The sequence below is a fragment of the Centroberyx gerrardi genome, chromosome 15 (assembly GCF_048128805.1).
Source record: "Centroberyx gerrardi isolate f3 chromosome 15, fCenGer3.hap1.cur.20231027, whole genome shotgun sequence".
Lineage (NCBI taxonomy): Eukaryota > Metazoa > Chordata > Actinopteri > Beryciformes > Berycidae > Centroberyx > Centroberyx gerrardi.
This window is the reverse complement of record NC_136011.1, coordinates 14,075,814-14,098,095: the sequence shown is the minus strand read 5'-3', so window position 1 is coordinate 14,098,095 and position 22,282 is coordinate 14,075,814. Positions and strand designations below refer to the sequence as shown.

General features: G+C 43.8%; 2 protein-coding genes across 2 annotated transcripts in view; one reads left to right on the top strand and one right to left on the bottom strand.

Annotated features, from left to right (window-relative positions):
• Nucleotides 1-771: 771 nt before the first annotated feature.
• Nucleotides 772-5,557, bottom strand: LOC139922951 (uncharacterized). The gene is made up of 10 exons (XM_071913607.2): nt 5,368-5,557; nt 4,514-4,649; nt 4,258-4,368; nt 4,011-4,143; nt 3,023-3,201; nt 2,767-2,840; nt 2,392-2,554; nt 2,200-2,282; nt 1,891-2,081; nt 772-1,777 (listed from the first exon to the last, which is right to left on the bottom strand). Exons 1-10 carry the CDS (start codon nt 5,486-5,488, stop codon nt 1,289-1,291), a joined length of 1,680 nt encoding a protein of 559 aa, XP_071769708.1. The 5' UTR covers nt 5,489-5,557; the 3' UTR covers nt 772-1,288.
• A 1,555-nt stretch (nt 5,558-7,112) lies between these two features.
• Nucleotides 7,113-22,282, top strand: part of wdfy4 (WDFY family member 4) — a 41,930-nt gene continuing 26,760 nt past the window's right edge. The window contains exons 1-22 of the mRNA XM_078288667.1: nt 7,113-7,350; nt 8,792-9,052; nt 10,459-10,570; nt 11,576-11,700; nt 12,097-12,225; nt 12,412-12,601; nt 13,208-13,397; nt 13,821-13,981; nt 15,244-15,476; nt 15,577-15,716; nt 16,001-16,131; nt 16,493-16,594; nt 16,831-17,021; nt 18,022-18,752; nt 18,916-19,006; nt 19,133-19,347; nt 19,555-19,658; nt 19,855-20,083; nt 20,657-20,733; nt 20,819-21,037; nt 21,277-21,455; nt 21,607-21,838. Of these exons, the coding sequence (XP_078144793.1) occupies nt 7,330-7,350; nt 8,792-9,052; nt 10,459-10,570; nt 11,576-11,700; nt 12,097-12,225; nt 12,412-12,601; nt 13,208-13,397; nt 13,821-13,981; nt 15,244-15,476; nt 15,577-15,716; nt 16,001-16,131; nt 16,493-16,594; nt 16,831-17,021; nt 18,022-18,752; nt 18,916-19,006; nt 19,133-19,347; nt 19,555-19,658; nt 19,855-20,083; nt 20,657-20,733; nt 20,819-21,037; nt 21,277-21,455; nt 21,607-21,838 (4,063 nt within the window). The 5' untranslated portion in view covers nt 7,113-7,329. The remainder of the gene's footprint in view (nt 7,351-8,791; nt 9,053-10,458; nt 10,571-11,575; nt 11,701-12,096; nt 12,226-12,411; nt 12,602-13,207; nt 13,398-13,820; nt 13,982-15,243; nt 15,477-15,576; nt 15,717-16,000; nt 16,132-16,492; nt 16,595-16,830; nt 17,022-18,021; nt 18,753-18,915; nt 19,007-19,132; nt 19,348-19,554; nt 19,659-19,854; nt 20,084-20,656; nt 20,734-20,818; nt 21,038-21,276; nt 21,456-21,606; nt 21,839-22,282) is intronic.

Sequence of the window (22,282 nt, the reverse complement as noted above, 5' to 3'; positions counted from 1 at the left end):
CAGGGTGGGTCCCAAGCTATGAAACTGGTTATACACCTGCAAAAGCCTTAATCTAGGCCTGCTGCTGGAGATATTCAAGCTATATAATGAGATGTATTATTTATTTGTTTCTTTTGATAAATTATAGGTGTCAATGAGGTTATTATATCTAAAACACTACCTACTGCATAGAAAAAAGCATGAAATAAAGCTGGGGTATCACCTAAATCCTAAAGAGACTATGTCACTACAGAGATGATTTCATTGGGAAATAGACAAGTGGCAGCCGTTTAAAACCCATAACATTGATCCAGAGACAGGGAATGAAGGTGGTGAGTTTCACAGGCTTACAGGCCCCTTTAACCTGAACAATGCCTCTTGTCATCTTAACCATTCCTTATGCAGAACAGGCAGTACAGAAGACATTAAATTATATCTCATGTGACATAATGAACAAGCCACTCACATACAGTCCAGCCGCACCACCCTCTGAAGGGTGTGGGGGACATCATCTATAATCTAGAAATATGGTCCTGAGGGACACATAGGAAATGAGTGTGTGTAATTGAAGGCATGAGAAGACCTGGCCCATTAGCGAGAGTAGAGGAAGTGTCATGGTACAAATGACTGGGAGCAGGTCAGAGAGGTAATGACATGATGTTAGGAACAATGTCTTCCAAAGGACCTGCTATTAGCCAAAGCTAATATCCTTAGATATTAGGTGGGCATGCTAATCTCTCAAATAATGGCAACAGAAAGCTTCACAACTTGGAACTATGAATTACCTCATGTCACACTTTTATTTAAAACAACAATAACAATGAAGTTAGAAAGTATACGGATACAGAATATAAAAACAGGTGTGAGACGTGACATTCAAGTTATCAGAAGCATTTCCTGCTAAAACACAGTTTTAAAAATGTCCAGTACTTTACGTTAAGCTCCACAGAACAACGTAAACCAAGATGTTCCTTAAAACATTGTTTGCTTAGCTCAGTGAGTTCACTAAAAACTAACTTCAAAGGTGAAAGTCTAACTTTTTAGTGGTAGTTAGCCTGCTAGCCACTTTGTTGACAAATCTGCAGTAAGTCTACCCTATATATTAAAATATAATATCAAGATATAACCTAATGTTCCATTCAAGTACAACATGTTATATGGCGGTAGTCACAGTTATTGAGGAATCTAAAGAGGACATTATCACAAATTTGAGTGTTGACCAATGACACTGTAAACTGTGAACTTACAAGTGAGCAACGACACAAACAACTCTTTGAGACGGCTGCATACAAGACACATTTGACAGTTTCTAAATGTCTATGGCAGTTTTGTCCTCTCTTGTTTGTCCCCTGCCCACCCGCCTCCTTCCCTCCAGTAGAAACGACACCACTGTCACCCAGCGCTGTCCGAGCGATCTCTGTCGAGCAGAGGTTTCACACTGTCTGAAGTAGGTGGTGGTTCCCATAGCGATGGCATCAAACTGTTCGGTCAGTAGCCACGCCTCCCAGAGGAGAGTCAGTGCATTCATGATCACCATGACCACGACCCAAAACTCCGCCCCTAACATTGTAAGCCACGATGACAGGCTGTGACTGCCCACAGACATCTTTCCATACAGGAAACTTGTTGCTGTGGCAACAAACAGAACGTGGGCAGTCACCATGGAGAGGATAAAGAGGAGGAAGAGGCGGTGGTTGCCCCGGCCGACGCAGCGGTTCAGGAAGAGGCAGTGATGGTCGTAGTCCTTCACACACACATCACACAGCTTGCAGTGTTTACTGTGGTCAGGCTGAAACAGCTATAAGGAATGCAAAGACAGAGAGGATTAAGAGCAATAGACTGGTCAGATGCACCTTAAGTCCTAGTGGTCCAAATCCATGCCATCCCAACCCTGCCTAGTGGTTTTCTCACCTCACAGTATGGGCAGAACCTGTGGGGGGTCTGGTTGTTCTCCACCAGGTCAGCGATACAGGAGAAGCGGGGGTCGGCCTCCACTCTGTCCAGTCTCCCAGAGTCCTGGGTCAGAACCTTACAGAACAAACAGAGGACTAGGGAGAAGTGGACCATTGACACTTGGACCAGAGCAGTGGTTGGCCACACACGTTGACAAAGTTAAGGATCAACATTTGTCATTTTCACATAAAAAAAACATAGGTTAAATTCCCACTGGTAACACATGCCTTAAAATGACTTAAAATGTGCTATCTTTGTTAAGGATATTAGGCATTATTTTTCCATAGAAGCAGAGCAGGGAATGGAACAAGCCGGCCATGAGGGTTCCCAGGTAGATAGGGTTGGGTAACCTGGAAGTGTAAACAAGTGATAAACATGTTGATGAACAGATAAACACTTGTGCAATGTTTTTTATCAAGGCAGTAAACTGCTGCATATGTACTGCAATTTTTGTCAAACCTTTGGTAGGTGGTCATGCGGTGATACTGGGTGAAGATGCTTCTGGCCAGCCAGGGGAACAGCAGGCCACAGATCAGACCGCCGTAGCCTCCCAACATGGCTGCTATCAGCAGAATGGCAGCTCCACTCAGGGTTGGAAACAACAGCGTCCAGTAGTACAGGACTGGTGGGACGACACACATAACACCAACACACCACCGTGCGTGCATAATCACACACCACACCAGAACCGCCACTAATTTTACTACCATCATTATCACTGTCATTATCAACATCATCCTCATTATCAACATCATCATCATTATCGTCATCATCATAATCATGATCCATGTTTTCATTAGAAGAACCTTATCAAAACTACAGACTAATATTTACCATGAGACTCTTTGGGCTTGTGGTGTATTGGCTCATTAACGTAGCGACTCAGTAGTTTGGTGAGTTGCTGATGTCTAGAAAAAAAACATACACAGTAAAGCAATGTTTAAACCAGCACAAGGAACCCAGGAGAAAAATAGCATTATGGAAACAGGACCATACTGGATATTTCAATAGCACTGAGAAGTCTGACTATCCCATTTAGTGGCTTTCTACTCCATGTTTTGCCAGAGAGTTCTAGAGACTGCGGATTCACCGAAATGTCTTCCCCTGCTTGCTGAGGTCCAGAGGCGTTAGGCCGCTGTGGTTCTTCTGGTGGAGCATCCTGTATCCTGCTCTCTGCAGCAGAGTCCAGCACACCTCCACTCCTCCCCTCTCTGCAGAAACATGGAGCGCTGTCCCTCCCTGCTGGTCAACTGCATCCACTGCACATCTCTGGAACAGACATGCAAGGTTGGAGTGCATAACTGCTAATAGACTGCCGCCTTCACACCAGCTACGTTTATGGATGGAGTACTCTAGCTACTGGCCGTACTCCAGTTCAGGTCTTATTTGGGTTATACTGTTTACATGAACCTTTGATACCCAGTGAGTATCCCAGTGTCCATAAATAAACCAATTGACAGAATTTCTGTCCAGTGGTCCCTGTCCATTTCTATCTACCTGCAGTACCTACAAATAGAACGGTCCGCCAGCAAAAACGTATAAAAAGTCTTTGACTGAGCAATAGTAGATTACTTCTACTACATGGGAAAGAAACAATGATCCCAACAGCAATCTGTGCAATGTTTTTTGTTGACATCAAAATGTACCCATAACCCTTTGCAAGTCTGGGTTTGTGAAGATGGCAAAAACCAAAAGTGAGAGTAGTAAGCTGTTCCCATGCACAACAACACAGTATCCTGTGTTATAAGGGAGTAAGCCAGGCATCTTAACTGGGTTTCTCATAATCGGAGCATAATCTTACCTGGATTATTCTAACTGATTTATGATGTTTACATGCGTCAACCTAAAACACTGTTGTTTGAGTACTCTGTGCATGTAAACATAGCCACTGATGCTTCTATGTTAGACCCATACTTACATTTCTTTAGAATTGTACTTCTTGCCCTGAATGGCCCTGTGTAGTAGAAACCAAGAGTGTTGGAGTGGTGGAGATGGTGGAGATGAGTGAGTGAGTGAGTGAGTGAGGGAGTGAGGAAGTGAGTGAGTGAGTGTACACTCATGTGCATGTAGCTGTGTACCTGGTCTCTGAGCAGGTATCGGACCACCTCTGTGTTGCCAGTGGATGCAGCCAGGTGCAGCGGTGTGACCTGGTACATGTCTGTGTCCGAGAACCGGAACATGCCAGTCTCCCACAGGTAGTGCATGGCAACACTGGAAAAGACAGCACACAGAGTCAGTGCATGTGTGAAATGTTTGTGTGTGCCTGTATAGCAACAATGAAGATAAAAACAATCAAGTTTGTCATGTGTTGTTTACTCCACTCACATGCTGCCTCCAGTCACTGCATGATGCAGGGAGGTTTTTCCCTGCAGGTCTATGAGGCGCAAGTCAGCCCCATACTGCATCATTTGGTGCATGACATAGATGTTCCCTTGCCTGATGGGAGTCAAGGGAACCACCTGTTATTACACAGGAGCAACTGCAGAGGCATAGGCACAGTGCTCTCATCATTAAATTGTTACCTTCACAAACCATGCATGTTTGTTTAACATCCAGAGATCTGAAGACGACGACTACTGACCTGCAGGCAAAATGAAAGCCCGTCTGTCCCGCATCACATGTCAGATTGGGGTCAGCTCCGTTACTGAGGAAGAGGTCAACCAGAGCACGGTTACCATGGAGGGCAGCGTAGTGGAGCGGGGTGAAACCACCCCAGCCTGGACAAAGACAAACACAAGCACAAACACACAATCAGGTTTTAAGACATTGAGACGAACACTTTCACCCACAGGTCTACTGTATAATCCTAACACAGCTGCATGAGTTACTCAGCCTGTTGATTGTTCAAAACACTCTTGACTTGGGGTTAAGGTTCCCTTTGGCACAATGTGACTTTGTGCTGTGTTGTCACAGGAGCTGTCCATCTGTGTCAGACTAGCAGCAGCTCAGATGACAGATAGCTGCAGTTGGATTGGGTATCGGCTTGGCATCATGACAAAATCACATCAGGAGACACTGGAGCAGCAAGATAAAGTTTAGAATGGTCCTTTGAACATAAAATAATGTAGAATTATACTTGTTAATTGGTATAATAGCTGCACATTAATGCAGTATGTTCATGATACAATTTGCCAGAGGCAGGAAGCAGAACATTGTTTATTACAGGCCTATGACATTAGTAAAAATTAGGCTTCTTCTAATGGGGCTACAGTGTTCATTTAGCAGTATTTTATGTATAAAAGTAGATAGTGGACACATTACGTACTTTCACTGACAATTACGTTAATGGTTTAACACTATGTTTAGGCTACGAATGACCAGTAGCACAGTATGAAGTACATGTGGCCTATTTTCACATATCCTGACATTGAGTGCAGCTACACTGGCCAGATATAGATTTGCATTTTGTTTCCCCATCGGGCTATTCTATCTTACCTTTTTGCTTGAGGATTGATCGATCATTTTGAATGAAGTGTACACACTGTTCAATATTTCCTCTCTGTATACAGTCAAATATGTCTCCACCGCCAACAGAGCACACTGGCATCGGATGCATTATGATACGGGCACAACAGCGGCCCTCTAAAATTTCCACCGACAGAAACTTCTGCGGAAACAAAATCAACACTTCAGACGAAGCGCTACAACATCATAACGTAAAGTGATAAGGGCGATCATTTTTCGCTGCTAAGTAACGGGATCTTTCATTGTGCTAAACTGATCAAATAAGACCACGCCCTGAGCACGTCATTGGCTCCAGCCGCCCACGTGACCCAGAACGTCACGTGCGTCAACAAAACACGTGGTCTCTATAAATAAGCTAACATGTCACTGCTCTCTGCCGCCGCCTCTAGCTCAATCACTTTTAATACTCGGCAGTTTGTCCGACTTTATGCGGGGATGTAATGGAGGGTAAACCCGCTTAAAATGTGGTAGGATATTTTAAGGAAATAATTAATGCTCTTCTGAAAATAAAGCACATTTTTTGCTTTTTGGTTGTTTACCTTATGGACCGACTGCAGGTCATAGTTCACCCAGTTTGTGTTTAGCCTTACACGACAAAAGCACTGTCTAAAGAGTATAAGAACTCCAGACTGCAGTAATATAGGGTAACAGTGAAACTTTAACAGTCTTGGTTGGTGTGTTTCAGAGAGCGCGATTACATTTGCCACCCCAATGTTGTGAAATTGACACCCAGAAATATCTATTGCTGAAAATAGATAGGTATGAGTTCATCTGGGGGCTCGGAAGGGATAAACGGCAGTGTATCCATTGCACAAACTGTCAGCTTACAAAGGTGAGTTGACACCGCCGGGAAGCAACTGATCAAAACAATGTGACACTTTGAGCAGAGCTGGATTCATCGGTTTCTTTCAAGGCCTAGATTTAGTGTAGTATCGAAAGTAGGTAATGAAGGCAAAGGGAATTAAGTTATGTTAACACAACATTAAGACATGGATTGGCAACCATGTGTCATGGAGGGTCGAGAGTCTGCAGGTTTTTATTCCAACCAAAAACTACACCGGGTGATTTCACTGATTAACACACCTTGAACCAGATAGGAGGAACTAATCAGTGAAATCACCTGTCGTAAACTTTAGTTGGAATGAAAACCTGCAGACTCTCGATCCTCCATGGAACATATGGTTGCTCCTCCATGCATTAAAAGGCTGTCATTTTACTTCTGTGGAAGTATTTGCACAATATTTGGCTGCTAATATCGTGGCCTAATTCCCTGATGTACCTTTATAACCCACAAGGAGGCACTGTTTACTCATGCATGCATTTCTATTAATGTTACTGTCCCTGATAGAGCAATACAATACAAGTAGCCTATTCCCAGTCTCACTGCATGCCACTACAAACCCTAACATGTCAGTTCATGCCCAACACGGACACTAACCTAGTCATTATCATTAAGCCTTTAACAGGATTTACAATTAAAGTAACTGAAGTTAAATGTGAAGATATTATTGGTGTGCTGACAGCTGTGGTGAATCATGAGCTACTGTAATGTCACCGTGATTCATAAGATGTCAGCCTTATATGACAAAACTATAAAAAGCCAAGGGACTCTTCGTTGGAGTCAGAGCCGCGGAGGGAGGGCCCCATCTAACCAGATGAACAACAGTTTTTCACTTCTGCTTTTTCCAAGGAAGTAAAGGCACATGACCTGGGCCAGCTGATGCAAGTTGCTCTCCTTGTTCAAAGTTCAGTCCGCTTGCTGCAGATTAGTGAGGGGCGGGTGGGTTTAGAGACAGGTCTGCACAGTAGGGACCAGTCATGTCTTAGCGGGTCTCAGCTTGCCTTTCCTGAAATGGGACCAGAGAAAGAGGAAAAAGACCACTCAGTTGAGATACAACAACACAACTGACAGCGCCCTCCTAGTGCTCCCAGATGGCTCTCACACAAGTACAGGTAGGTACAACAGGCACAATCTCTGTGTTGTCAGGATGTTTCTTTTGGGAGGCGTATTGAAGGAACAGTATTACCTTTGATTATGTATGCTTTTTTCGCATAGACATTTTTTGTGTGTGCTTTACTCTGTCACTGTAAAACACAAAGAGGTGTGTGTTGTTTTGCCATGGCACAAGGAAGGAAGTTAGTTTGAATGCTTCATCTCTCTCACACACACACACACACACACCCATACATGGAAGGTTCTCACACTGGGAAACATCAAAGAAAGTATTCACAAGCATTTGTACAAGAATGGAATGTGAACTGCCTCTCAGTTCACTTACAATCATAACTGAGTGTACTAGAGTCTGTCTACTGCCAATTTCTCTCTCTATGCATGGTGTGTGTGTGTGTGTGTGTGTTAAACAGAAAGTCCCTAAAATAAGTGGGACATAGCACTCACTAATATTAGCAACGTTGTGTGTGAAGGACTTAATATCTAGAGGTATACAATATCAGAAGTCTTCAGGTGTACTGGTGACAGGCTTTCAAAGGGCAAAATGATACTGATCAAACTGAGTTGGACAGGACATTTGATTAAATTAGATTAAAATTTGCCTTTGGCATCTCCCACATACAAAGTGCAAACAAAAACACATACGGCAATACAATACAATACACTACACACCAGAGCAGATCAACTAGTGCATAAATACAAACATTACAATGAATGGCTATATTCACTCGTGGGTTTTTTTTTTTTAAAGATTTATTTTAGGCATTTTATGCTTTATTGACAGAGATAGTGGGAGAGAGAAACAGGAAGGTATGGGAGAGAGAGAGGGGAGGACATGCAGCAAATGACTGTGGGCTGGATTCGAACCCAGGTCACTGCGGGAAGGACTGAGCCTTATATGGTACGCGCTCTACTCTGTGAGCCACCGGAGCGCCCAGCACTCATGGGTTTTAAGCTGAAAACGCTTTTAACTGGCTAAAAGCTTATAACTTCAAGCTTTTTAACTTTCAAATACACGTGAGTGCGTAGACTTCGATTTTCTTTACTAAACTTGAAGAAGATAGTCTGAAATAGTTCCAGTCATTCGTGCCAGTTGATTATTCAGAGTAGTTGACATTTACTGACATTATTTGCCTCCCACATGTGGAAAATTGCGCATCGATTATGCCATTCTGATCTCCTCAGAGAGGTTGAGGAGAATAGCACATGACTGCCAAGTGTTCGTCTTTGTCTGATGATCTCTAAACCCAGACAGTGTGCGCTGGGGAAAGGGTGGGCCGCTGGAAGTTTGGGACACATTTATCTGAGGAAGTGAGAGAGACCAGGGAAATATGATAAGAAAGTGTATGCTGTAGATGCCATTAGCTCAGGGTGTGCAATGAACAGATAAAATAGTCTGTGTATTTCTCTCTTTCTCTCTCTCTCTCTCTTTCTTTTTTCCAGGAGCGGATGGGTGATGTGGAGAGGATCAACAAAGAAACCGGAGAGCTGAGTGCTTCAGGGGAGTTAGCTGTCTCTGTGGAAGTGAAGGCAGAGAAAGAGGAAGGGACAGGGGCACCATGGGGCCCTCAGCCCCTACAAGTGCTCAGAGAACAACTAAAAAAGCTGCAAATACACACATCCCCTACACCTGACCAAGTTCCAATAGAGCGGAGAGAGGAGAGAGAGGAACATCTGCTTAGAGTCCTTCCTTTCTACATACAGGTATATAGCGCTGTGGCTAGACTGTCTTCCACATTGTCTCTCATTATTCATCCCATGTTACTTCTCAAAGTCACAGAGAGTTATATTTTGCAAGGGCATTGCGCAATTTTTTGATCAATCAAGAGAGTTATTGCTTTCCAGTTCTGAATGGAGAAGTAAATGGTTTCCACACACAATCTGTGTCTTTTTCTACTCTAAAAAGAAGAAGTAGAAATAATCAATTGGAGATGCATTGATAAATTGTGATGTTAAGGAGAATTAAAATCAGAACCACGACCGACTGTTCTAATTAAAACCCGATCTTGAAAAGGTTAAATGGATGCCTGACAGATTCAGATTCAGATTCATTCTTTATTGTCCTCTACAGAGGAAATTTGCTTTCACATCAAATACCATGCTCTCCAAAACTGTTCCAGCTTGAACCAACATTCCTTTAGTTATTCAAATGACATGAGGCAGCAGTCAGATGTTTGGCCCTCAGCAGATCCCATCACTGCCCTCTGAACTCTTGAAAAGTGGTTTGTCTCCTCTAAATCTGTCCAGTTTGCTGAACTGTCACATGAAAAACCAAAGGCTCTAAGATCCAGCGCTTCAGGCATCGCTTTGGTTGATTGGATGAAGTGGATATTTCTTATTCACCATGCCTGAATTGCGTCACAGTCATGAAGAAACCTCCCCTCTTCCTCTACCCGTGCGCCCACACAGTGCGAATTCCATTGGTGATCTGTGTGTGTGTAACACCCATTGATTGGGCTTACAGCTGCAGACGTAATCACTCTTTGGTTTATTTGTGTGTGTGTGTGTGTGTGTGCGCAAGGCTCATGACCTGCTTGTAGAGATTTGAGCAGAACATAGGACCTCACTCAAGAATAGCAGACTCAGTGAAATCCGATATCCTCTTATGGAAGTGAAAGGAGCATACAGTATGCGTTGGCCTCTATTATTTATGGTGTAGTGCATTAGTCAAAGCAGTTGAGATCCGCTTGTTATATGGGTGCCATTGTTTCGGTGCATCTCACCATGCACACAATATGAAGCACATGAAAACAGACCTAAAACTTCCCAGCACCCATTTCACGGTGACCGAGTTTAATGTCAGCATCATATTATGATGATATGGCATGGTAAAAATTCATATTAAAACAGCTTTGGTACCTATTTTGAATTTATATCAAATGTATTTAGGTCCCGATTTCACAGAACAATGCAGGTAGCAGCTACTTTGCATACTTTGCACATCGTCTCAACTTTCATACAAGGTTCCCCAACAACTATTTAATGTAAGAATGTTTGCTGGGTTTAGTTGACCATGCCAACAGTTTTTGGGCCTCCAGTGTCTTTTGTCTGATTAATTGTCCTCCTCATACTGCCCTCTTCCCCTGCCTGTCTCTCCTGTCTGATGCCAGGTGTGTGAGCCTGGTGGCAGAGCTGAAGGGCTGGACCTGAGGGGGCTTACAGCTCTCACCGCTGAGACAGTGGTCTCTAACATCCACAACAGACTGGCAGATAGGCCTGCAGGTACGACTGCATGCACGAACAACCACTCACATCAGCACACACAGTTCAGTTATCCCCAGGAAAGGGACTTTCTACCTGCTCTGCCCAGTTCTGCTTTTACTTAAGCCATGATTTGACACACTGTAGTTTCTGCTCTGCTTCTTACATCCAGCAGATTTCACCCAGTGTAAATGTCACACATGTTGTAGTATTGAAAATAACTGATAAGACAAAGTGTATGTAATCTATGTAAACACTAGAGTAAAGACTTCCCTCAGTGATGGCGGGATGCTTTCTCTGTCATGGTCTTGATCTGCTCATCAGATCAGGTATTTAGAAGACCATGACAAGTGGCTTACATTATTATCATGCTTAACAAACCGTTGGATGACCACTTGTTTACCGGTATCTCACTCTCTCTGGTTGTTCATGCGTGTTTGTGTGCTTGCTGGTGGGTGGAAGGAGGAGCCTTTTTGTTTTCAGAGAAGTAGATACTTCTGGTTTTTGATACAGCTCTGCTATGGCGTTAATACTTAATAAGGCACTTGCATGATGCAGGTAGCAGCTTTAGAATACTCATTCACTCATTTAACTCTACAACAAGCATTGAACTTGTTTCTAAAGTCTATGTTCAGCTGGTCTTCTTACTTGCAAGCCCTGCTACTGTATCAGAACATACTAGAAACTCTCAAGAGACTTGTAACGGGTGTTTTCAGGCAAGTTGATAAAACATATGCCTACCAAAATAGAAACACAATGCAAATTCTGTCTCTGAAAATAGAAGTGAGAGTTTTACGCGAGTAAAGCTCAGCAGGCCTATTTCCCTAATAAATGTGCATGGTGTTTCTCATTTGTATTTGAAAACTGACACTAAGAGGGTATACGATTTCTGTGATAGTAGATTGTGAAGAGAACCAGCTATCTAATTATGCAAAAGCCTTCTTTGTTTTAATTCGTTTCAAAACTCAACCCTTATCCTTTTGGGATGACAGACCAGTATGTGATGCATCCTGTGTGTGTTTTCAGAGGAGGCTCGCGATGGGGTGGTGCAGTTCTTCCAGAGGCGGGCTGGAGAGACAGACTGTGAGGGGGGAGACACCCCAGGGTGGCTCCTGCTGAAGTCGCTGTCGCTCATGACAGCGGACAGCTCAGTGAGTGATGTTTAGCAATTCAAATAGTTTTAAAGTCTCTACACCTTCATTTATTCTAGGTTCTCCGAGTCGGCAACTATCTGACATTCCCTTGTGGTAACTGTGCTCATTTACATGAAGTGACTGACTGGCATTTGAGGCTCGACATTTTCACGTCATATTTTATTCTATTAAAAATTAGCATACATATGTTCAGAAATGCATATGATTAAACACAACACCATGGGTTTATCAGAAAGTATCTCCTGCAGAAAAAAAAATTTGAAAATGGCCCAAAACACTGTCCTGAATTGTTCAGTTCAATTGATATCATGGAGGTCAAATACTCTTTGTAGTTAATGCATCAATGGTGAACCCCAGTTTATTGTGTGTGTGTGTGTGTGTGTGTGTGTGTAGGATGTTTTGTCCTGGATAAAGCCAGGTCTGCCTGCTGCCCTAGTGAAGTGTCTGTACCTGCTAGTGTGCCTTCCAGCCAGGAAGGAGAACACAACCAGTGAAGAGACCTTTCAGGAGCTACTAACACAGGTGAATAATAATCTACTCCTCCCCTTGAAGCAGCGGCCTCATTATATTTTATAACTCATGGCCATGGTAAGCTCTGCATTTTTTCTCTTCATCATGCAATCTCTCCCAATCTCAGCTCTGCTTCTTCTCTCATTTCTCATTAGATTTTGGTCTCACCCTCTATTTCTCCCCTCTCTTCTTTGCCAGGTTCTCCTCCAGCTCTGTAGGCAGCCAGTCAGTGTTGAGAAGATGGTGGAGACTCAGGAGCTGCAGTGCCTGATCATTGGCCTCACGTCACTATGGGACCAGACCAGCGCCTCCTGGAGGCACCAGGCCTCCCTGGTCCTCAGGGCAGTTTCTGCTGCGCAGACACGCAACACTGTCCCCAGCCTGCTAGGTGAGGTAACTCAGAAACGTTTAGAATAAGTAACATTTCCGTTCATTGTCATTAGGTGGAGCAGGGTGTTCAGGTGTTTGGTATTGCCTAGCTGTAATGTACTCTGTTCCACCAGTTCCACCAATACTGGTTGAACACACAGGGAAAAGTGTTAAAAATGTGCGAAAACAGGTTGGATAGAGAGCAACTATTTTGGTTGCATTAGGGAGTGCTGTTTGTGCAGACAGATATTTTTACTCCAATAATGAGTTGATTCTGCCAGGGCACATGACCACACGTCCCTGCAGAGACACAAGTATGTTTCACATGATCCCTCAATCAGCAAAAATAATCCACTCAAATGTCCTGGTACACCGAGGGTTTAATTTTTATTTGTTTTGGAGATTATGAACATTTTTATTTCTAAGAGATTGAGTGTGATGGAATTACTGTTCTGTACATTACATCACATGGAAGTTAGCTCCCATGACTATCATAGAACTTTTCCATGAAGTTTGTTTCTCTTGTTGAGTAAAGATTTGTGTTTGTCTATGATTTATTTCCCGCTATGTATCTCTGAATAATTACTAACCCATTAAACCTCCTCTTGCCCCTCTTGCTCCTTAGGTAAGAACTGTGTGCGTATCTGCATCCAGAACCTACTGCGCATCAGTGCTGATGTCTCGGGACCAGTGCTAGCTGAGGTGGCTGTGGCCGTGTTCAGCTTCATCAGAGACACCTATCCCCTCAACCCAGCCCTCTTCACCGAGTTTGACACCAATAATGGCTACACGGCCCTTGAGAGCATCCTGAAACGGTGAGATAAAGAGGCACAACTACAGAAAGAAACGAGAGACTAGGATTCTATAGAATAAATAGGGGAGAGAGAGAGAGTTTTAGGATTAGGAGTAAATTAGACACAATGAAAGAGCCTGGAGAAAATACCAGAATACTAGAGAGCCTACTTATTAAAGGGAATGAATAGGAATCAAAGGAATTAGAGAGGGGGGGAGAACCGAAATCTTTTTAAAGGCAAGAGTAAAAGTAAAAAGGTATTCTTTGAAATGAAGTGGCATGTCATGGTGTTAATACACAGCCACTTCAAAAGGCACATTGTTTCATAGCAATTACATTTGTCTGCTTATAGAGATATCACTACAAAGAGCCCTTTATTTCTCCCTGCTACTCTTTTAACCTCTCCTTCTGTTGCCTTCCTCTCTGATCATCATACCATCATAAGTTGTGAGCAGGGTGTGTCGGCGGATCAGTTCCAGCCTGTCGAGGACTTGCTGGCTCTCGTGGCGTCTCTCACCCTGTGTGGGAAAGCTGAGCTAAAAGTGGCTTTGTGTGTCAGCAACCCCCAACCTCCAGGCTTTAAGTTTGACCCCCCACTCACGAAAGGTAGGTCAACCCCTCCGCAATAAAATCTGATTCCTGAATTGTTACTCTCTGGCCCCCTTCCTAATTATTGTCTCTAAAAAGCTGATGAGTCCATGAGGATAGACTCTGAACCATCCCTTCCACATACATACTTCTTCCAAACCATTCCACCATTATCACTTGCATGGCTCAGCAAAGATAGGCTGAAGGGGGAAAACGGAGCCCCTAAATGACCGCACAGTTCATCCCTCCCTTGCACTTTTGCCCTCTACCTCCTAATGGTTTGTTGTATTATATAACCCACCCACACTGTCCCACCCCCACCCAACACCCCTCTCTCCGATCTCCCAAACACCCCTTGTCTCCCCTCCCCACCCTGCTCAACACCCCTCAGGTTAACAGGAAGCTGAGGTGATTATGTCTGGGATGATGAAGTGGAGGCTTCCCCTCTAACTCTGTTAGGATGCCCCACATCCATTCACCACTGGCCTACAGCAACCAGCCATCTATCATAGACACACACGCACACCTCCATCCAACACTCATAAATAGAGTGTCCATAAGACACACACACACGCACGCAAACACACACACACACATACACAGCACCCATCTATCACATCGAGGAGTAGATCTCTTGCCAACAGAGGGACCAGGGACTGTTTTGGGCTGATCTTATTTGGTTCTGATGTGATTTTGATTAAGTGTGAAAATGAATCATATTACTAACCACTTATATATTTATTTACCACAAACACCAGTGTGTTTTGGCTTCCAAATCTAAGACCTTCTCGGAATATTTTGACAATGCAGCAACCAAACTCTATCAAGGCAGATGAGGCTACTTTTCTCTTGCCTTCATACATGTTAGGTTGTTTGTTTTCAATCTATCTATGTATGTATAACTCAATTGACGTGTGGAATTCAGTATGTGCTGTATGTAAAAGGTTGTTTGTAATTTAATGGTTTTCCTTTCTCTATGAAATTGACTGTCTGACCTTGCCAGAACAAAATCTGATGAATAGATCTTTAAAATCAAAACACCTTTAGGCTAAATTGACCTCAGGCTGATGTTGTATTGCAATATGTCATAGACTACCGCAAGAAAGTACTCCCTGCCAAATCAAACATTTAAGATAAACAAACACATAAACCATATTCTATTCAATATGACCTGTTGTAAATGGCTGAAGCCCCCTTTGACAATGAAGTATAGTGGCAGTCTGTGCTCTCTCCTTGACACTTCTTCGATTCCTCACCTCCTATCTGACCTTTGTCTCCAGGTTCGGCAGTAAAGAACTTGCCTGCCTTCCATCTGCTGCAGAGCTCCTTACTGCGCTCAGAGGACCCGCTGCTGTGCTGCCAGATCCTGCGAACACTGCGGACAATATGGGAGTGGGACCAAGCCAATTTCTTCCTCTTGGAGTGGACCGTCCAGTCAATGGCCCAGCTCGCTGCCTGTGTGTGGCGTAAGCCGGCACCAGTCCACAAACTATTCTTTTCAGTGCTGGAGATGGTATGGCTTCCAATATTAAAAGTCCCATCACATACTTTTTCTTGTCTACAGCATGAAGCAGTGGTTTACACAGTCTGATTAAACACTGGGTTTTCTACAGGTGGTATTCCAGTTGAACTACATCCCCCATGAGACCTTGCGGGTAGTGCAGGGCGTGCTGAAGCAGAGCTGGGCTGGGACACTCGCTGGAGGGGTGGCAGGGGTAGAGTTCGGGGTGGCGACTCTCAGCTGTTTCCACAGGTGAGCAGTATTACTCAGTATATTATTACTATTTCAGTTTTGGAAAATGGATTGCTACCAATCAAAAAATAAACTGTTCCTTTTGTTATCACCCCCTTAAATTATACTCCTGTGATCCTTTGTAGTCAGAATTAGTAGTCCTCCTCATGGAGACTAATAAAGTAATAACATTGCATTCGAAATGAGTAATGACTGATATATTTCTTTTCTGAGTAAAGAGCCCAACACTGCAGCTGTAATAGAACTGCTAGTAGAGTTTCTATTTGTTGTCGTCTTCTCTGTAGGATGACTGTGCGGAGCGGCCTGCTAGCGGAGGTGCTGAGTGACTGGGGTCTGCTGGAGCTGCTGCTGGGGGAACTTCGTAGGAGAGCCAAGATCCTCAGGAAGGCTGGAGTTGTCTCTGCCCCTCAAATAAGTATGGGACAACATTTTTTTTTTGCCTCCATCCCTGCTGTAATCATGACTGTGCAACAGTTAACATCACGCAATGTGATTGGTTGTGAGGCATTTAGCTGAGTTCCAGTATCTCACTGCAATGAACTCAGAATCTAGCACACATGTCCAATCACGCCTCATTACTTTCAGTTTCAAAATGTGTTACTAAAATGATAATGATGTCCTTTGCCCTTGCGCCTGGAACTGCAGCTTAGCAGTGCCAAATCTCAAGTAAAACTCCCTCTCATGTCATTTGTTCACTCTATGATGTCTATTTATTAATCTTAAGGCTTAATTTACACCTGAAGTTCTTATTTTACTAATTACCCTGTGTGCTTTAGGTCACCAGGAGCAGTCGGGTGTGGAGGACAGTGAGAGACTCCTCACTGCCTGCATGCTGAAAGTAGTGTCTGCCCTTACCCTGCGCTCCATCAGAAATATAGGTATACATACTGTAGCTATACATTTCTCACTTACCTAGATTTTATATATTCCTCAGTGTTTTATCTTTTGACGCTATTTGTTTTAGTATATTAAAGTCAAAATAAGGCTAGAAGCGACTGGTATAATTGAAAATAAGGAAATGGAGAAAAACACATGCGTCAACACAGCAGGTCAGTCCTGTCAGTGTCAACTGTAGTGAAATCCGTCTATCCTTATTTTTGTGTGTGTGTCCCAGTTTCAGTGCGAGACCTTGGTATGGTTCCCTACATAAAGATCTTCCTAGATGAGGAGCAGTATCGAGGTCCCACGCTGAGCATTTTGGAGCAGCTAGCGGAGATCAACCCTGAGGAGTTCATGAGTACGGCCATAGGAGCCCTCTGCTCCTCTACACAGCAGGAGCTGGGCCTGAAGACGGACCTACTGCAGGTACCGTGCACACACACACTCACACACAGACAGCAGCACACACACACATCCGCAAACACCTAGGTATGCGGGTTCTCTGCTGAATTGTAAATGTAGTTTCCACTCTACATCCAATCATAACAAATTGTAATGCACTTAAAACATAATAAGCTAGTGAATTTATTTTCATAGCATGTGGGACCTTGATTACATTATTGACAAATGCAGATTGATTTGCTAATACAGGTTTAGCTGTTAACTCGGGGGCCGATTCGATTAGGCCGGCAGCCTTGTGCCGTGGCACTCCGAAGATTACCACCTCTATCAGATCAGTGAATGGGACAGAGATCTGATTAAGGCTAACCAAGTTACACACCTACTGTATGTGTCCATTTTTATAGATGGCAGTGAGAAGAACACTTACTTGCAGACATTGTGTGTATTCACTGTGTGTGAGTGTGCGCGTGCATGCGTGTACACTTGTGTTTGTTTGTGCGCACGTGTGTGTTTTTGTGTGTGTGTGTGTGTGTGTGTGTGTGTGCTTTGTGCTAACCTGGTTAAAGCAGGTGGCAATCAGATTGGGTGCGACCTGGGTTGGCGTGTGTTGAGAGCCATTGTGATTACTCCAGTTTCAGTTAATCAGATTTCCCTCTGCGTTCTGCCTCACACATTACCTACCTGATGGATTAGCTCTCTCAATTGAATAAAGCTAATGCGATTTTGTTCACCTCTCAAAACTAGTTATCAGAAATGATTTATGATATATCTATATGTTTCGTCTATTTTTCATTACATTGTTTTAATTGACTGGGAAGATCCTTTTAAAAGGTGGAAGTTTGGGCTAAGCTTATAGCATCATTTCAAAATACATTCTCTGAGGTTATTTCTAAAGTATGACAGGCAAAATCTGCTTTGCCACATACATGATTAGGCTTCACTGTCTTTTGATGATGTCACATGCTCACTATCCTCCTCCTATGTCAATATGTTGTGCCTGACACCTCTCCTCTGTCTGTCTCAGTCTGTGTTGAAGGTGCTGGAGAGCCCTAACAGCTGGGATGCCTTCAGGCGAGCGGGGGGCTTCACTGGACTGCTGTCCCTGGTGGTAGACATGGAAGGAGCTCTGTCTGACCCTCCCCAGGGGGCGGTGTGGGGGTCTCTGGGGCAGCAGGTGGTGTTGGACCTCCTCCTCCTCACCCTCCACATCCTGTCCTTGGCTGTGCATCTTCACCCAGTCAATGCACACCACTTCCAAAACGGGGGCTTTTACGAAAGGCTGGCAGAGGCTCTGCTCCAACTGGGCTGCTTCCAAACAGAGGGCTCAGAGCCGGGGAACTGGGATGGGAATGAGTGCTACTGTCCCAAGACTGCAGAGGACAGCCAGTCCCACGGAAGGAGCTTCCACCAGTTTGTTGAGTTAGCAGAGGCTCCTGTAGTGCCCCCTTCTCCCTCCACCACTCCCCAGTCTGAGCCCAGTCTGCCTCTCACTCTTCGGACATGTATAAGGCTGCTTTCCTATCTCGACCAGTTCGCCACAGGGACGTACTCTGCTCTGGATTTGAACTTAGGGGCTGAGGATGAGCATGACAGAGAGAAAGAGACACTAAATGTAGCAGCAGGGCCAGAAGGAGTGTATTCAGGCTCCCCCCGTGTCCACGTGGCATCAGATTCACAGTCCGTGGAGGACACACAGGGAAGATCCAGGAACACGGCTTTCAGCATTTCCACGGTCTGCTCAGAGTCCCAAATCAGGTAGATCTCTCTGTCCATATGAGGGTGGTGGTGCAACAACTTTGCAAACCATGTCTAAATTGAACTGATGAGTGGGATCTATGGGGAGCATGTGGGTTGAAAACGATCCCTTAAGTATTAACATGTTTTTTTTGTTTTGTCTTTGTTTTTTTACTTGGCTCAGGGTCACATGCGATCATACTATTCTTCACCCAGGTGCTATCCGAGTCGTCATGACTCTCCTTCCATCAGTATTTACTCCAGAAGATCCACAGGTATCTTTCTAAACTGAGCATGTTACATTGCTACAGTTACATACTATTTAATTCAAGATAAGGCCCCTGTGTGAGACAAATTTCGAGTTACGTGGTTCCGCCTCAGCTCCTTTCCCTCTCTCCCAGCTCTCTATGGAGGTCCAGTTCTCGTTGGCGCACCACATCCAGGCCATGGTCAAATCTGAGCGAAACCGCCAGATAATGTGTGAGGGGGGAATGGTCTCCAGTCTCCTGACCTGCTGTCGGAGCATGTTACTGGTTCCAAACCACCCATTACATCTACCTGTTACACGGATCCTGGAGAAACTCTCCTCCCAGGCCATCACACGCTCAGACTTAAGGTCAGACACTCTCAAAACAAACAACCTTGAGTTTAGGTTCAGACACATAAATGATGTTGTTGTAAATGCAGATAGTTGAACAACCACAAACTTTTTGATTTTCAACTTTTTAAAGAACATGGCTTGAAATTATATGAACACATTCTGTGTATTTGTGCACACAAGATATCTTATACCATGAGTTTGGTGCTATCTGTTTTTCCTCAGGAAGTTCCTGTGTTTAGGAGACCCTCTCATGTGCTTAGCTGACAAAATGTCCATGCCCCCTGAACTAGAAGGTCACCAACTACACACTAATCCTGTCTCGGATGGTAGATATTTGTTTTTTATTACATATGATAATTGTTCATTTTTGGTCCATAGCTTTTCTCTTTCTGTTGTTTCCTAGATTACAGATGCATTGTTAGATTTAAACCTCTGAGATTTACATTGTTTTTTCTTGATGTTCAAACACCACATCGAGTCTTCAGTCCAGGCACTGGATGCTATTCCTATTGTGTCCCTCAGATCACAGCACAGAGGCAGACGGCTCATCAGGATCTTCAGTAAAGACACTGAAGCGGACCTTCAGCCTGTTGCGTTCTCCCGTTCCCTGTGAATCCTCTGTGGGCTCTCCGCTCCCCCTTCACCAGATCATCAGTCTGGTGTCCATGACATCACCACGCAGCTTCAGACCCCACCGACTCTCCACCTCACCTGCCTTCGTAGAGTTTGACATGAGTGAGAGTGGATATGGGTGAGGCCACTGTTCAGTGGGATCATACAGTATCCATTAGACTAGATTAGATGATTAGATGAAACTTTAATGATCCCTGTGGAGGAATTGGGTCATTGCAGCAAATGATAAGATCCAGCAAAGAAAAGAACAAATAGGGTATAAATAAGAATAGAGCAAATGGGGAGTACTAAACGTAGCACAAGCGACAATTGCAACACTAAAGCATACTAAGTAAAAATATATATGAAAAAAAAAAGATATGACAAAAAAACATAATATAGCATATATGCAGAGTGTGCAAAATAGGCAGTATAACATACTGAGACAAAGAAAAATGAATGTAAAATATGACAAATATGTTTGATGTAAAAATATGGTGTAAGGACATATGAGAATATATGAAATATGGAAATATAGAATGTTTAACAAATGTGCATTGCTAGCTCTCTTACATGTCAGATTGTAGATACAGATACACAGATACATACAGGCCATACAAACAGTATGTGCAGAAAAAGTACTTGAGGATTTAGTGGGGTTTGGCTTTAAATTACTCTTATAAACTGTTGGCATGTGTCAATGTGTTTGCAGCTGTCTGTTCCTGCCCTCTCTGGCCACGGTGAAAGGAGTGAATGCTGATTCAATCTCAACAGGTGGAATAGGAGGAGGTAAGAGAGGAATTTGATCGTACAATATTCACGTATTTGTAAATAAATGTAAACAATTTCTCAATCATCTCTGTCTCATTTTCAGACTGTCGTGGTTTTCCCCCTACTGCGGGTCTTTCATATTCCTGCTGGTTCCAGATCAACAGGTTCAGTTCAGCCTGTGATTCCCACCCTATCCGACTGCTGTCTGTGGTCCGCCACATGTCCCGGGCTGAGCAGCAGTACATCTGTCTGTCTATCTCCTTCTCAGCCTACGACGGATGTCTGGTCATCTCCACAGAGGAGGAGGCATTCACATTCCTGGGTAAAGATTCTGTCAATATTTGCCCTGGGTGAACTTTACATAATATATATCAATTGCCGTCAAAGAAATTTTAGCTTTTTAGGTTACACAAACTCTGTTGGGCTGTCCAAGATAAAACATAACATAATGGCTACTCCTTATCATTTGTGTTTGAGTCTGCACTGCACTGGACAAGAGTTATGTTATCAGTTTTTACTGCAGAGTTCGGCTGACTCACTTTCTCCTTGCCTGTTTACCAGACATGATGGAGCCAGAGGTGTGCACCCCCAGTGCTCTGCCCACCTCACTGAGGTTTCGCTGCTCCAGTATGCTGGTCCCAGGTCAGTGGCACCATCTGACTCTGGTCATGGCCAAGGACGTGAAAAAGAGCTGCCGGGTCTCGGCCTACTTCAACGGCAAGGCAGTGGGGACAGGAAAGGTAGAGGAGAAGAGAGGATGACTGTGGGGCTGATGATTTAACTGTTCCTTGGTCCAATCTGGCGCTTATCTATTCATAATGCATCATAAGCATTTGACTGTAAGTTTGTGATAAAGTGGATAAAATCTCACTTCTTTATATTTTCTGTCAGATGCGGTATATTCAGCCATTCCCGGGCCAGTATGTCTCCATGGATCCCACAGCTGTGATCGATGTGTGTGCACTGATTGGAACGCCGTCTCTCTGGAAGGAGCACGCTGCTCTGGTGTGGCGAGTCGGTCCTACATACCTGTTTGAGGAGGTTTTGAGCCCTGAAGCTGTGGCAGCCATCTACACACAAGGCACCGCCTATCTGGGCAACTTCCTGGCTCTGCGCAACATGGGTGAGTCAGTGATCTGAACGAGAGCTGTGTCATAATAGGAATGTGATATTCAGTTATGTTGTGTTTTCACAAAGTCTTGGTTCTGTGTTCATAGTATATAGCTGTGAATAGGAATCACCCTGGATAAGAGCGTAAATTATAGTGAAGTTTATTGGGTCTGGAAACAAGACCTGCGGTCCTAGATTAGTACACTGAAGAACCACAATCAAGTTATTTTTGCTTGGTTATTTTAATTATTTTGTTTGTTTCATGTTATTTTTATGTCCTGCCACCATGGTACATGATGTGGGACATTATGTTGTCATGGTGGCGTCTGTCTGTGTTTAGACACATTCTTGTGACCACAATAACTCAAGAACAACAACAACTTACTTCATACTCACACCACAGGTACCCATTATAGAGTAGATGATCTGATTAGATTTTGGAGCACCTTGCTGCATA